Here is a 14,065-nt window from a genome sequence, read left to right as displayed (position 1 = left end):
GTACTTTGCTCAGCCAATCAAACCATCGCTATTGGGTGATCACAAGCCAATGTTTGTGTTTACACAAACCCGGAACCTGGGCATAGGAGGCCCTCAAAAATATATTGGTTTTGATACATTTTTGGAGTTTTGCCAAGCCAGCGGCTTCGCCGGCTTGTTGTGCATTTCAGAGAATCCAACACTCTCGCCCTCTGAGACCATCGCTAAAATGACTCAGAGCTCCGAAGCCAATTTGGCATCGCGGCTGGCGTGATCCCATCACAAGACTCGAGCCTCCAGTTTATTTTCTTTTTTTGAATGTTTGTTTTCTCTTCCATCTTGTCTTAATCAGTACTGACCTCTCCTCTCCTCCTCTCCTATCCCGTCTTGTTTTTCCCAGACGGAGCCTTTCAGAATCACTCGTCTCGGCTGCGGACACCGCCACTCCCGCTCTCCCACTCCCACTCGCCCAATCATCAGCAGCACCACGCGGCCTCCGTCGACTCCCTGAACCGGGCCAACTGCTACACGCCGCGGAGCAACCCCAGCCCGGCGCCCACGGATAGTTCTGCCCTGCCCGAAGGGCCTGGCAGCGGGCAGGACTCGTCCGCCACACAGGACAACTGGCTCCTCAACAGCAACATTCCCCTGGAAACCAGGTATACCGTGTGCACACAAACCTGTTAACCCTGACCTCATGCTACCTTTACCTTTACCTCTCTCTCTCTCTCTCTCTCTCTCTCTCTCTCTCTCTCTCTCTCTCTCTCTCTCTCTCTCTCTCTCTCTCTCTCTCTCTCTCTCTCTCTCTCTCTCTCTCTCTCTCCCAGGCAGTGGTGGAAGAAGTATGTTGATTTTTGTATTTAAGTATATGTCTCAAAAAAAGCATGCAGTAATCCTGGTCTCTATACTGCCTCCCCCTGGCCAGCCGGGGCACCTGATGGAGGGGAAAGGAACTGGTTGGAATAACGTGTTCCTTCCACGCGCTACGTCCAACCGGGGAAACTCCCCCCCTGTCAGGTGAAAAGAAGCGGCTTGGACTCCTCATGTATTGAAGGAAGCATGAGATCACTAGCAACACCACAATGGAGATATAATATGTTGCAAGTAAAAGTCCTGTATTCAAAATTTTAGTTGAATAAAAGTTCAAAAGTATTGGTTTATGTTATTACCAAAAGTAAAACTATTCATTATGCAGACTTTCCCATTTGACAAAGTAACTAATAATTAAAGCTGCCATGTACTTGTAGTGTATTGGGGTAGAAGTATTAAAGTATACAAAAACACCTTTAGTTAGTTAACTTGGTGACTTTCCACCACTGCTTACCCGAGGGAGCGGATCAGACTTCTGTGAGAGAATGTTATGTTATTATGTGGAAATCCGTTGGACTGAGCTTGAGCTGAGCTTGAGCTAATAAACGCATCTCTGCCGTTGCGTGCGCTTCAAATCTAACACAGCACTGTTGAAGAAGAAAGACAAACAATGTGGAAGACCCAATTAGGGTGTGGGAGGGTAGGGTGTGTGTGTGGGGGGGGAGAATTCATGTGATGAACACGGTTTTCTGGGAAACAAGAGAAAAGCACCGTGTGTTTGGTACGGTTCCCGTCTGAAGCTATCGGAGCGCCGTGGCGCAGAATGCCGGATGCATTTCTTTGACGGTGTAATTATAATAATGCTGGCGTGTGAAACAGTCCCCTCGTGAAATTGCATTCAGGCTTCCGTGAGCAAGCCACCCGGCTCGTCCAGCACTTCAGGCCCCAGTTTATTCCATCAATCAGTATTCAGTTCTCCCACATATTCCTCAGATTGAGAGCCCTTCTGTTGGAGAAGGTCTGTCAAGTGTTATTTTTATAACACAGGCGAGGGGGCTGTTGATATTTTTCTCAGACTTGACTTTATGCAAGACACCGTGAAATCAGCAAATGAATCCGTACAGTTCCGTAACAGGTCTGTAACAAATGGAACCAAATGGACCCTTACACGTCTGTAACAGGTCTGTAACAATTTGGTTGGAGTTATGGCCTAAATGCAAACCAAACTGGGGGTCCTTGAAATTAAAGTTTGCGAACGCAGCTGCCGTAAATTCAAGATAGCAGTCACCATTGTAACTGCTGTTGACAGGAGAATTGCTGACTTAATTTGGCACGGCTGCTCAAGTCCAGCCACAAAACCACTGCCTCTCTTCCTTTCTCCAAGTTTTTAGTGAGACGTCGGGTCCACTCAACAGGAAAATGAGCGCTCATTGCACCGGCTAGAAGGACGGTTAGTGGAGTAATGAATGATTAAACATCACACGGCTCCCCCAAAGTTAATCCTGCAAAGGTATTCCCAGCAGTCGAGGAACAGATGGCTAAGGAGAGTGGTTTTGCAACAGGCTCGGGTGCCACTCCACTGCTGAAGCCTTACATGGATACAGCAGTGCATTTAAGGATCCCGGGTTTGACATGCATTAGGCCAAGGACACCCATTTGACCCTAATCTGCACGGAAATCATTTTGGTTCCATTTGTCAGAGTTACAGACCTGTAGGCGGTAGAGGTTCCTACTGTAAATATCAAGCTGGGGACCCCCTCGAACACCCTCAAGGACCCCTGGGGGATCCCAGGGGTCCCTCAGGGATCCCTCAGGGATCCCCAGGGTCCAGAGAAAATACGGATCAATTATTAGAATTCCACTGATAAAATTGAAAGCATTTATAATAGCCACAAGGGGTATGAAACATTGCTTGTCATTTTAACTCAGTTAATAGCATTATAATAGCCCCACTTTTGTGGGAATGAAATGGCCATGATAAATGGTGTAATGGTTGGGCTTCATCCTGGCCGGTCACTGGAGGCATGCCACCACATGTCTCTCTGTGTGCCTCTCTCGCCTCTCTCTCTCTCTCTCTCTCTCTCTCTCTCTCTCTCTCTCCCTTCATTAAAAGCTACATTCTTAACTCCCGGAGCGCAAACTTGTGAAAAAAAATAAGGGGTCTTTGGGGGCCGCGTCAGGGACCGAAATCAGGGCTTTTCTCTTGTAACCACTGAACATGTTCCGCCTGCCCATTGCATGTGGATAGTTCATCTCTCCATTGCATTGCCGCAGTCTTCCACTATGGAACCAGGCTCTCATGGAGTGGTCGGGGGGTTGATTGCGCCATGAGAGAAATTATGACACTTGTTACCCCTCGTCAAACAGTGCAGTGGGCCACATGGAGCATTACATGGTGCTGATGGGAAGGAACATAATGAAAGCAGGGAAGGACTACACTGTCACAGCACAGAAAAACTAAAGAAAATGTATGATGAGCCCTTTCGTAAATAAAGCTATAAATGTTTCTTTTTTTTATAATGGTCAATTGTTTTTCAAAAATAGCAGATCTACAAGCTTACGCACCACTTCGTGATGTAGCTTGTAGATCAACTATTTCCGTTTTTTTTGTACATTTTTTGGAAAGAAATAATTATAAAAAATAATTAAATGTGTCAGTGATTTCTTTGTATATTTAAGTTTGTCATATCTGCCCTGTGCAAATTTGTGATTACGGAGCCTAAAAGGCAAATGGAAAAACAAATTGAAACGTTATGTTCAATGCAAAAAACACAATTAAATTGTTAATTGCAATTATTTGTGTGACAATTAATCATCAACTTAAATGTGTAATCGTGACGGCCCTATTTACATGTGAATTTGAAATCAACGCGTAGAATGGCAAATTGTTTTATTAATTTATTTTGTAAGTGATGCATTCTTTTCCTCCAAACACAACCACAAAGGAGCCAGAATACTCTAATGTTTATCAGAGGAGAGCAAGACGCGTGCAGAGAGGGGCAGGGCTCGTACAATACAAGGTATGAGGACGCCCAGAGATGTTGGGTTGGGGGGCTTCGTGGGGGGATTAGAGAGCTAGATGGTATCTGTCACCACCTTTTTGTAGATGTAGTTCCATAAGGGCCTTGGTTTCTCTTTGTCCTCTGTTCTCCATTTGTCATGCCTAATTTATGCTCCGTCTCACGACGTTGTCTCGTGCCGGACATAGCCGATTTATAAGCTCACAATGTTGTCATCGCACCGTAATGCGTTTCAAGCTTTGCGAGCTTGTAGATCGGCTATTTCCTCCCAGCCGGTCTTGGTTATCGTGCTGGCATCCCCCCCCACAACGCCCCCCCCCCCGTGTCTCAATCTCTCATGCATGTCTCACACCCAGCTTCATGTCCCATCTTTCCACCTGTGTGTAGAAATATAGCAAAGCAGACATTCCTAGAGACTTTACAGGACAACCTCATTGAGATGGACATTCTGGCGTCGGCGCGGCGCGACGTCGCCGCGCACAACGATGGGTACGTTGCACGTTTGCTACCTGGCTACTCGCTGGTCGCTCTACCGATCTCTGCTTTGCCATGACATGCATTTGTGTGCTCTCTCGGTCTCCCTATCTCTCTCTCTCTCTCTCTCTCTCTGTGTGTGTCTCTTCATTTTGCATCCCTGTCAGACATCTCTCTGTTTCGCACCAGCCTTGTCCCAGTGATCAAAGCCTGTCTCCTCTGCCTGTCAAACACCGCTACCCTATATCTGTGCCTTATGCTGTTTAACACGACTAACAATTGGCACCAACTCACTCTTGTTGTATCACGTTCCCTTTGATAAACGTGGCTATTTTTACACAAATCAATGTAGCCATGTTGTCTGTTTTTTTTTTCTTCCTTGGGCGATAACAGGATATGTCTGAGAGATTTGTCCCCCTTACCCCACCCGACCCACCCCCCCGATCCTTCCTTATAAATAAAGGATGGTTTCTGTGGTGTTCCACATCACACAGTGAAGTGTGACACTGAATCACGTTCACGTCACTATCGCTCTTGAGCGTTTTCCCGTAAACTCGTCAGTAAGAAGGGCCCTCTACTCCTCCTGACAGCCACGTTTCTGCCACCTCGACTCTGACAAGCTCATAATCATGTTCTCCAAGCAAACCAGTCCTGCTTATCAAGGGCAGATAAACATAACCATATATTGTATACGCATTGAAATGACGTATACTGTACATGCGTCGATGGCAATGTCTTACCGTAAAGAGTGTCTCGCAAATGTAGTACTAATAGACCATCTTCAATGAGACACGTGTCGTGATTAATCAAAGCATTTTGTACAATTCATTAGGAAATTGTTTTTTGAATTGCTTAGTTATAGTGAATTATTTAATTAGCCAAGGCCCGTCGTGGTCACTAGTCCCGTAAAAATATCAAATTACTTATTGGACAGAGCCCTTCATCAAGCATGGCAGAGACATGGGTGATGGCAGAGACATTGGTGATGGCAGATACATGGGTGATGGCAGAGACATTGGTGATGGCAGAGTCACGGCGGTGCCATAGGCAATTACTGACCAGTGTGTGGGACTGCACTCCAGAGCACAATAATGTCACACATCCTCTGCGAAACGTGTTTCAAAGAGGGGGTGTTTTTTTTCTTTTTGCTTGGGTGAGGCGCTTGTAATGGTAGAAAAATGTGTCAACTTCCACAGGCACTTCCTCTTCAAACCGGGCGGAACGTCACCGATGTATTGCACGACGTCGCCGGGGTACCCTCTGACCTCCAGCACGGTGTACTCGCCTCCTCCGCGCCCGCTGCCTCGCAACACCTTCTCCAGACCCGCCTTCAGCCTCAAGAAGCCCTACAAGCACTGCAACTGGAAATGTGCTGCCCTCAGTGCCATCCTGATCTCAGTGACGCTGCTGTTCCTGCTGGCCTATTTCATCGGTGAGTCACCTCTATTACCCCCCCCCCCCCCCCCCCCCCCCTCTCTTTACGCACACACGCATGTACACACACACGCACACACGCACGCACGCACCGTGCGCTCACTCTCCCCTTCATTGCTGGCACAATGGGGGGGGGCATGCTCCATTGTGCTTTCACTATTATCCATTTTAATAGCGTGGAATCTGCACTCTGTAGCCATATATGAATATGATTATATGGGGAGTTGCTCAGATTGACTTTTTGCCCCGAACACCTCATCAGAAATAACATTATCATTCATAGATTGGGCTGATGGGGTCCGCAGAGACCATGCAGCAAGGCCAGCTTCCTACCTACCGGCGTGATGAGGGCAGATAGAGAAGGAATTAGAGAGATGGAACTGTTGGAACATATCAGCCGAGAACGTGACGCGTTTAGAGAATTCGTTAAGGCGTCCCATTTGAGTCGGGCATCATTAGGTGGACTGCGAGAGTTCGACCGGCAAATATTATATCTGGGAAACTATTACAACAGGTTTCATGGCAATAATATGTGGCCATTATGTACTATCCCTATAGAGATGTACATGATCCATGTACATGATGAGAGTACTGTACTTGCCAAGTTTATTCTTAGTACATTGCCCAAGAGCATTTTCTATCAAATAGGAGATGGGCGTACAACAACAACAATGGTACACACTTGGTGCCCGCTTGCCAAGTGATCCAGGCACATGCCACATATAGGCTTTGGCCTGTATGTGTTTGAGTCCCATTCATGACGACCTTTGCCGCATGTCTCTCCCCTTCTCTCTCTCCCTCTTTCCTGTCTCTCTTCACTTGATACTATAAATAAAGGCAGAAAAAACAAAAACAAATCTTAAAAAAAACAATGGTACACACTTGAATGGCAAATAATAATATATTGCACTTTTATTCAAAGTGCTTTACAATGTGAATTGCATTCACCCATTCACACACCCATGGTTGAATTGCATTCACCCACTCACACACCAATGGTTGGAGAAACAATGCAAGACAACAACCTGCTCATCAGGAGCAGGTGTCTTGCTCAAGGACTTTTCAACACTAACCCCTCAAACCAGGAACCTTCCCATTCCCAAACGGTCACCTATTAGGACATTAAATCAGGCATAAAACATGGACAAAATTAGACTACATACAGTATATAATAACACAAATATCCATTATTATTTATTTGGGGAGGGGGTGTTTCTCACTCGTGTTCTCACTCGCCTGAATTCATCTTCTCCATCATGAGTCTATTTGAAGACATACTTCTTGTCTATGTATTTTCAGCGTGGGACCAGATTTGGTTCTATTTGTCTTGTACTTGGGTTACATTAAGTCTGTGCCAAGGACTCGGACAAAGGAGGGCGAGGTTTATTGATGATGAAGAGGAAGCGATGAACAGGAGGGTCGGCATTGAGAGGCTGCGCGGGGGGTAGGGTGAGGCAGGTGCAGGGGAAACAGAGTGTCAAGGTGGTGGGCTCAAGGCCTCTGTGGAAGAGAAAAGAAAGGAGAGATTTAAGTCCCTGTCCACACGTCCCATGGCGTGATTTAAATCCTCCAAGAAATCATCCCTGTTCAACAAATGCGCGCCAATTACTTTTCTTCCCCCCAAAATGTCCATAAAGGAGATTTAGTACCTATTTCTTTGATCTATCTTTGCCCTAATTTAGTACTCCACATCCTGTTAATATGCATAAATTTGATCCTCCAGATTTGGGGTAATCCAAGGGTATGCACACCAAACGTACTACGCCAAAAACAACAAGATATTCATTGGCGATATTAGGTTACGGGGGAGCGCTTGTTTTGTTTCACTCAATGTTACAGCATACTTTCTCGCAGGCTAATGCTGCATTTTGTGAGGCTGATTGGAGTTTTGTGTGTGCCGTAGCACCTCATCTGACTTGGGTGGCCTGCATCAAACTTGTTTTCAGGGAGTGCTAGTCTGGAGGTCAGATTTAAGCTGTAGCACTCTACATTAATGTTATGGTAGTCTCTCAAGACAGACTACAACAGAGGTTGCTGTTTTCCCATTATTTGCGGATTGGATTCTCAGATTAATCCATCCATCCATCCATCCATCCATCCATCCATCCATCCATCCATCCATCCATCCATCCATCCATCCATCCATCTTCAGCGGCTTATCCGTAGTCAGGTCGTGGGGGCAACAGCTCCACCAGAGTGTTCCAGACTTCCCTCTCCAGAGCAACATTAGTGACTTCCTCCTGGGGGATCCTGAGACGTTCCAAGGCCAGTGAGTCGATGTGTTTCCTCCAACTGCGCCTTAGTCTGCCCCGGGGTCTCCTCCCAGTGGGATGTGCCTCGAGGACCTCCCTAGGGAGACGCCCGAGAGGTATCCTAACCAGATGCCCGAACCACCTAAGCTGGCTCCTTTCCAGGTGAAGAAGCAGCGACTCTACTCCGAGTCTCTCTCGGAGTAGAGTCTGACTGAACTTCTCACCCTATCTCTAAGGGTAAGGCCAGCCACCCGTCGAAGAAAACTCACTTCAGCCGCTTGTATTCGCGACCTTATTCTTTCGGTCATGACCCACACTTCATGACCATAGGTGAGAGTAGGAACGAAGATTGCTCGGTAGACAGAGAGCTTTCCCTTCTGGCTCAACTCTCTTTTCGTCACAACAGTGCGGTACAGCGACTGCAATACCGCCCCTGCCGCTCCGATTCTCCGGCTGATCTCCTTCTCCGTCCTCCCCTCACTCGTGAACAAGACCCCGAGATACTTGAACTCCTTCACTTGGGGTAATGCCTCATTCCCTTCCCAGACTGCACAATTGTCTCTGCACATTCTCAGATTTATGTTACGGAGATATGCAGAGCACAAGAAAAAAATCAGGATTTTCATGGGTAAGCTTCATTCATTAACCAAACAAAAAACACAATTTTGGAGTGAGTGATTGTGTCTTTTAAGGTATTTGTGTTTGATGCACTTTAAAGCAGGGATTGGTTGAAAGGTCTAGCCAAAAATAGGCCATGGAGAAAGATTAATATAGCAAAGAAATTCAAAGGTTCATGACTTGTTAACGGTGCAGTGAAGTTGACTCAATGTGAGTTCTGTATATTTTTTATAACTTTGAACAAACTGTGAACAAACAATAAGTCTAAAATTAAAGCCATTAGTGGGGGAAAACATTTTATTTTCTATTATTGGCAAAGTGTGAATAGACAATGATATGTATTCCTCGATATGGTCTGTTAAAGTAAGTAAATCATTCTGAAATTAGTAATTAATAATTAGATGAAAGGTTTAACAGGTTCTGAGTCTTTATTTAACTCCCTCATTCATACACAACCTCAGATAGACAGTATACACATTGTGCTCTGTACACCTGTTACACCTAGCCACTAACTGCTCCGCACCCATACCCGTCTCTATCTACCTTTTGCTGTATCTCTGTTCTCACAAAACCAGACCAATCACAACTCTACTTATAGTACTGCTACGTGCATACAGCGAACCACAAGACTATGTTCCTCCAAGGTCACGTTATTAACGTTAGCCCACAAAGCTCACAATGGCAAGTTAGCATATCATTGGTGATGTGTAGGCAATGTACATGCTATGCATAGCTTCTCCTCCTACAATAAGGACTGAAACAATGTTTAGGCTGTATACTGTATGTAATATCTAATATGACTATTATACAGTATGTAAGGGATTCAAGCCAGGTAGCCAGTTAATTTAGCTCGCTGTCAGGATGCCTTTTCAAATGCACAGGGAAGCCATGCCGTTATAAGACTCAGTGTGTCTTCTTTACTCTCAGGAGTGTTGCACATAATAGTGCCTTCCTTTGTCCGTTGTTACAAAATCTAATTCTGGAGATGCTGCACAGCCTTCTTTCATATATCCCACCATGCAATATGCAGTACATTTGATTGGCCGTGTATACCTGTTTAACATATAAATGGCCGCACCGTTCAATTTAATCTCACACAGAGAGCGAAATAGCATTTTTTTCCCTAAACAGACGAATGGCGGAAGCAATGTTGCTTATTGGTTTAAACTCTTGAGAGAGCAGCCAGATTGTCCTTAAGGGTCTTCGTCGGTGGAAACATTTTGTTTTAAAATCTAGAATATGCATTGCAGTGTATAATGATCAGGAAATCATTTATGTTTCCCCTAAGGCCAAACAAACTCAAATCTGATGATTTTTTCTTTTTCCTTTCGCTCTTATTTTATCCGTGGTTAGAATCGGATTGACTGAAATTAGAATCATCTGACAGGCAGCGGTATAATATTCACGGTATTACAGTGTGTGCCAGGTACAACTAAATTAAAACAAGCCAGGAAGGATTGGGGGGTGGGTGAGTCAACGGTTTGGTTTAGTTTGGCATCGACAGTGTGCTTTTGGCTGTAGATCAGTAGTTCCCAACCTTTTCTGGATCGGGGCCCACACACAAAAACTGTATTCGTGCTCTACCCATCTAACCAGTCAACAGGGCAAGCAAATGGCTGCGTGCATTTTTAGAGCATGTCTATTTTAATGACCAATCAGCAATAACAATACTTTAAGTTCCTATTCATCGGTATCACAATGACAACTCATTTATGTTTAATGTTAATTATTTTAATGTTATGTTATCATGTTTTTTTTTTTACTTCTAGTAAGTTAAAAACAGTTACAGTCTTCTGTTATGGTCTTATTTTGTTTTATATCTGTACTGTATATGTCTTAATTGTTATTTTTTTTGCGTAATCTCGACAGCATTGCAAATGAGGGTAAACCTCAATGCTCTTTTGGCGAATAAATAAAGGTTTAAATCAATCAATCAATCACTCAATCAATCAATCAATCAATCAAATACTACAATACAAATATTGAATAAGTGTTGTGCCACTTATTTAACCTAACCTATCTTAACCTAGCCCACTTGTAATATCCTCACTGCCAACCGGTGGTCCTCCGCCCACAGGTTGGGGAACGTTGCTGTAGATACAGTCTGTTTATGACCTGGCCCAGAGCCAGAGAGGCCCATCAGTGCGATCACTGCTTAATCACTCACGTGTAATTGCACCTCCGAAAATCAGGCTGTCTCCTGATGTACTCCGAGTAAACATACTTCAAACTTGGGATCACCCTAAGATCTGAATTTCCAATCAAGAACGAGGGGCCGTGTTTTAATTAAATGCTGATGAGAAAATGTATTTAATTTCGAGTGCAATTAATTATCGAGGCCTGTAATTGGAAACTCTCGGTGAGTCGGGTAATGAAGCCAATTACGGATGTGACAGATGTTTCGACTTCGCCCACGTGGTCTTCCGCTCAGTGCGACCGTGCTTTGTAAAACGGCACATTTCAAAGTGCAAAGATCCTGGCGAGAGGGTGGGCGGGCAGGTGGGAGCCGGAAGGTTGGGGGGGGTTGATGTGGTTTTAAGATGGCACTATTTTCTCTGCGGTAGCTCCCCTCTCATTAGCACGTTTTGTTATATGTTCACGGTTTTAAGGTCATCGGTGTCCTCCTGTGTTTCACTTCCACTCACCCTGGGTATCCAGTCAAGGACAATGAGGTTGGGCCCTTGGCAGAAAAGCACCTCACCACACGAGCATCAAACCCAGAAAAGGCTATACAGTAACCTGCTGAAACGAGCAGGCTTAACTTTTTTTCTCGGATGCCTTTTTGTACAGTATTTCCAGTGGCAGACGGTAACTAGGTACATTTACCTGAGTACTGTAAGTAAATATTTTGAGTGTCTGTAGTGTACTTTACTTTTTGGATAGTTAACTTTCCTCTCCACTACTTTTTAAAGACAGATATTGTACTTTTGACTCCACTGCATTTATAGGAAGGTAAAAAGTACATTATTCAAGGTTCAAGGTCTTTATTAATGTCCCAGAAGGGCAATTAGGTTTACAGCAAGAGTAGTGGTTTAAAACATACAAACAATACAGGACAACAACAGACATGAGACACCATAGCATAAACAGAGGTCTGGGCGCATCTAGTGCAGGTAGATTATGAATTAACTCATTCTACAGTGCCAAGGACAAACAAAAATGACAAAAATCGCTAAAGCACAGATAAGGCAGCCGAAGGTTGCATGACAATTTGTCTGCATAAATACACTTTCCTCTCTGTGACAAGTCATCAGGATGTTGTGCTTGAGAACTGATTGGTGCTCCGTACAGCTTGTTCCAGGCGATACTGACCCATATTCTTACTCCGACTAAGCGTGTGCTTTGTTGTTCCTCTAAGACTTAGAGTCTAAGTCAAGAAAAAAAACTGCTGCTGCTTATGTCGGCAGAGGATACCAGGACGAACACACCCTGATGTATGAAGCTGTCGTTACAAAAAGAAACCTCAAAAATAAAGTTTGGCACCTTGATCGTTGCCATGTTGGAGAAAATGAAAATACAAATGTGGGCTTCATTTGGAATTCCAGTGCCCTACATTCCAAATTGTTACCCCGACAGCTTTTATATTTTTTAGTTGTTACAGCATTAGTCTATATAGGTCAATATGTGTGGAGGTTGATGGATGCCAGCTTGGCAGCGACCAGTGAGAGCTATTTGGCATAACTGTTATTTAATTTGAAAATGTGGACTTTTATTAGTTTGCGAATTGAAGTTGCGTTGCAATGACATTACATGTCATGGACATGTCATGGACTGCCAGTGAAATGGAGGTGGTGTGAAGGGATTTGGGTGAAATAATCTGCGCCAGAAGGCTCCTGCATTCAACACACATTCATTCATGTGTCTAAAAGAGATTAATTAGCCATATGTTCTCTAATGCGCACGGCCCACTCAGTGATGGACGACGATGGCTGCATTTTTCACACCAATGCATTTCTGTCTTTCTGTTTTCATGGATTTTTTCTAGACATTATTCAGTACACTAGGCTTGAACCTGAAAGGCGAGGATAAAAAAATGAAAAAGAAAAAAACCCTCAAAAGCTCATCACAGCTTGTCTTGAAAGTGCTGTGGAGATGAGAGGATTGAGACACAGGGGCTTTGGCAGAGCAACCCACAGCGACGGGCACAGCCCCTCTCAGATTGGCTGAGGAGTCTTTTGCTGCAGTACTTCTGTTCCCTAATTGGCGCGTGGCGTGACCCAGCTTCCTGCCAAGAGATAAGCGAAACGAGGGCACAACATGCGCTCTGGACGAAAATGGGCAACGCTACCAAGTGTAATACCCTTGACAGGTCAGTGGCATCACCGACACAGCTTGTCTGTGCCAGTACCGCCCCTCATTAGGTGCACCTTGTTATTCCACCAAACTGTCTTCATTATTGTCGCCAGTTCTGTGTTTTTGAGCGCGGAGGTCTCGGTAAACGTTGGGAGGCCTACAACACACATTTTCTTGAAGGCCGTCTGTTGGCCCATGGCCAGCTCCTTCTGCATATCGTAGATACCAAGGAGACGCCGGTGTAAATCTGTAAGGCGAACAATGACTCTATATCTCATTTCATCATTAGAGGCTATAGGGACCCCTGGAAGAAAGAATGAGGCCCACAGAGAAGTGATTACTTGGACGTTTGGAACACTCTGCACCCCTCGCCAGGTGCCTTTGATGCGATTTTTCTGCCGGCAACATACATTGACTCCGTCTCAGATCCTCCAGTCAACGCAGGGCTACAAATCAAAAGGAACCTCTCTCCTGGAGCCCTGCGAAATGACAAACCAAGCCATCTGTCTCTCAGCGATGCTGCCTTCCTCTTTCATAGACAATTCCAGAGCTGGAGAAAGGGGGCGTGCTGGCGGCTGGAGATTTATTTTTTTCTGATTTGTATTTGAGATGTTAGCATTTTGTTTTACCTCTTTTATAACCCCAAATCATCCACATTCATCTTGAGGGCTGAAACCTGTTTGTCAACTCAAAGTAGTGCTCGCCCAGTGTGCATTAAGGCAACGACGATACAGTACATCACATTTTTAAAGTAAGCCAACTATTTGCAGACTTCTGAGCGGAACAACTAGGCGGGGAGCATGAGTTCTAATATTCCATAATTAATGGATTAATGGGACGGGTTCCACTGGGAGACGGACATGGCCATTTATCAAAACTATACTTTGATCAGCCGAGCTCCTCAGACCAGATGGGATGTTCTCACACAAGTCTCACTTTAATGGTCGAGTGTGGGCAAGTAAACAACCATGTACTCTTAAAGGGATAGTTCACAATTTTTAACCTAACCCACTTCACGCTATTGCCATTAATCTACGTCAATTAAAGCCAATTAATCAATGCTACGCTTAATGCCATTGGCGTGGCTCTACGGCAATTGGGCTTTTATAGTGCTTTCAATTGATCAAGTCATAATGCTACTCACGTTAGAGTCGAGTTGCTAGCTGGTGCTGTCAATAACACAGG

General features: G+C 44.8%; 1 protein-coding gene across 2 annotated transcripts in view; it reads left to right on the top strand.

The window, feature by feature from the left end:
• The window catches only part of tenm4 (teneurin transmembrane protein 4), a gene marked incomplete at its 5' end in the record, with an annotated part of 244,856 nt that overhangs the window by 69,271 nt on the left and 161,520 nt on the right, over nt 1-14,065 (top strand). For both annotated transcript variants that reach the window (XM_079513576.1, XM_079513575.1), the window contains 3 exons: nt 380-638; nt 4,197-4,298; nt 5,480-5,715. In XM_079513576.1, the coding sequence (XP_079369702.1) occupies nt 380-638; nt 4,197-4,298; nt 5,480-5,715 (597 nt within the window). The remainder of the gene's footprint in view (nt 1-379; nt 639-4,196; nt 4,299-5,479; nt 5,716-14,065) is intronic.

Source organism: Electrona antarctica (assembly GCF_951216825.1).
Source record: "Electrona antarctica genome assembly, chromosome: 11".
Classification (NCBI taxonomy): domain Eukaryota; kingdom Metazoa; phylum Chordata; class Actinopteri; order Myctophiformes; family Myctophidae; genus Electrona; species Electrona antarctica.
Note: the sequence above shows the minus strand (reverse complement) of the source record. Positions and strands in the feature narration are given on the sequence as shown.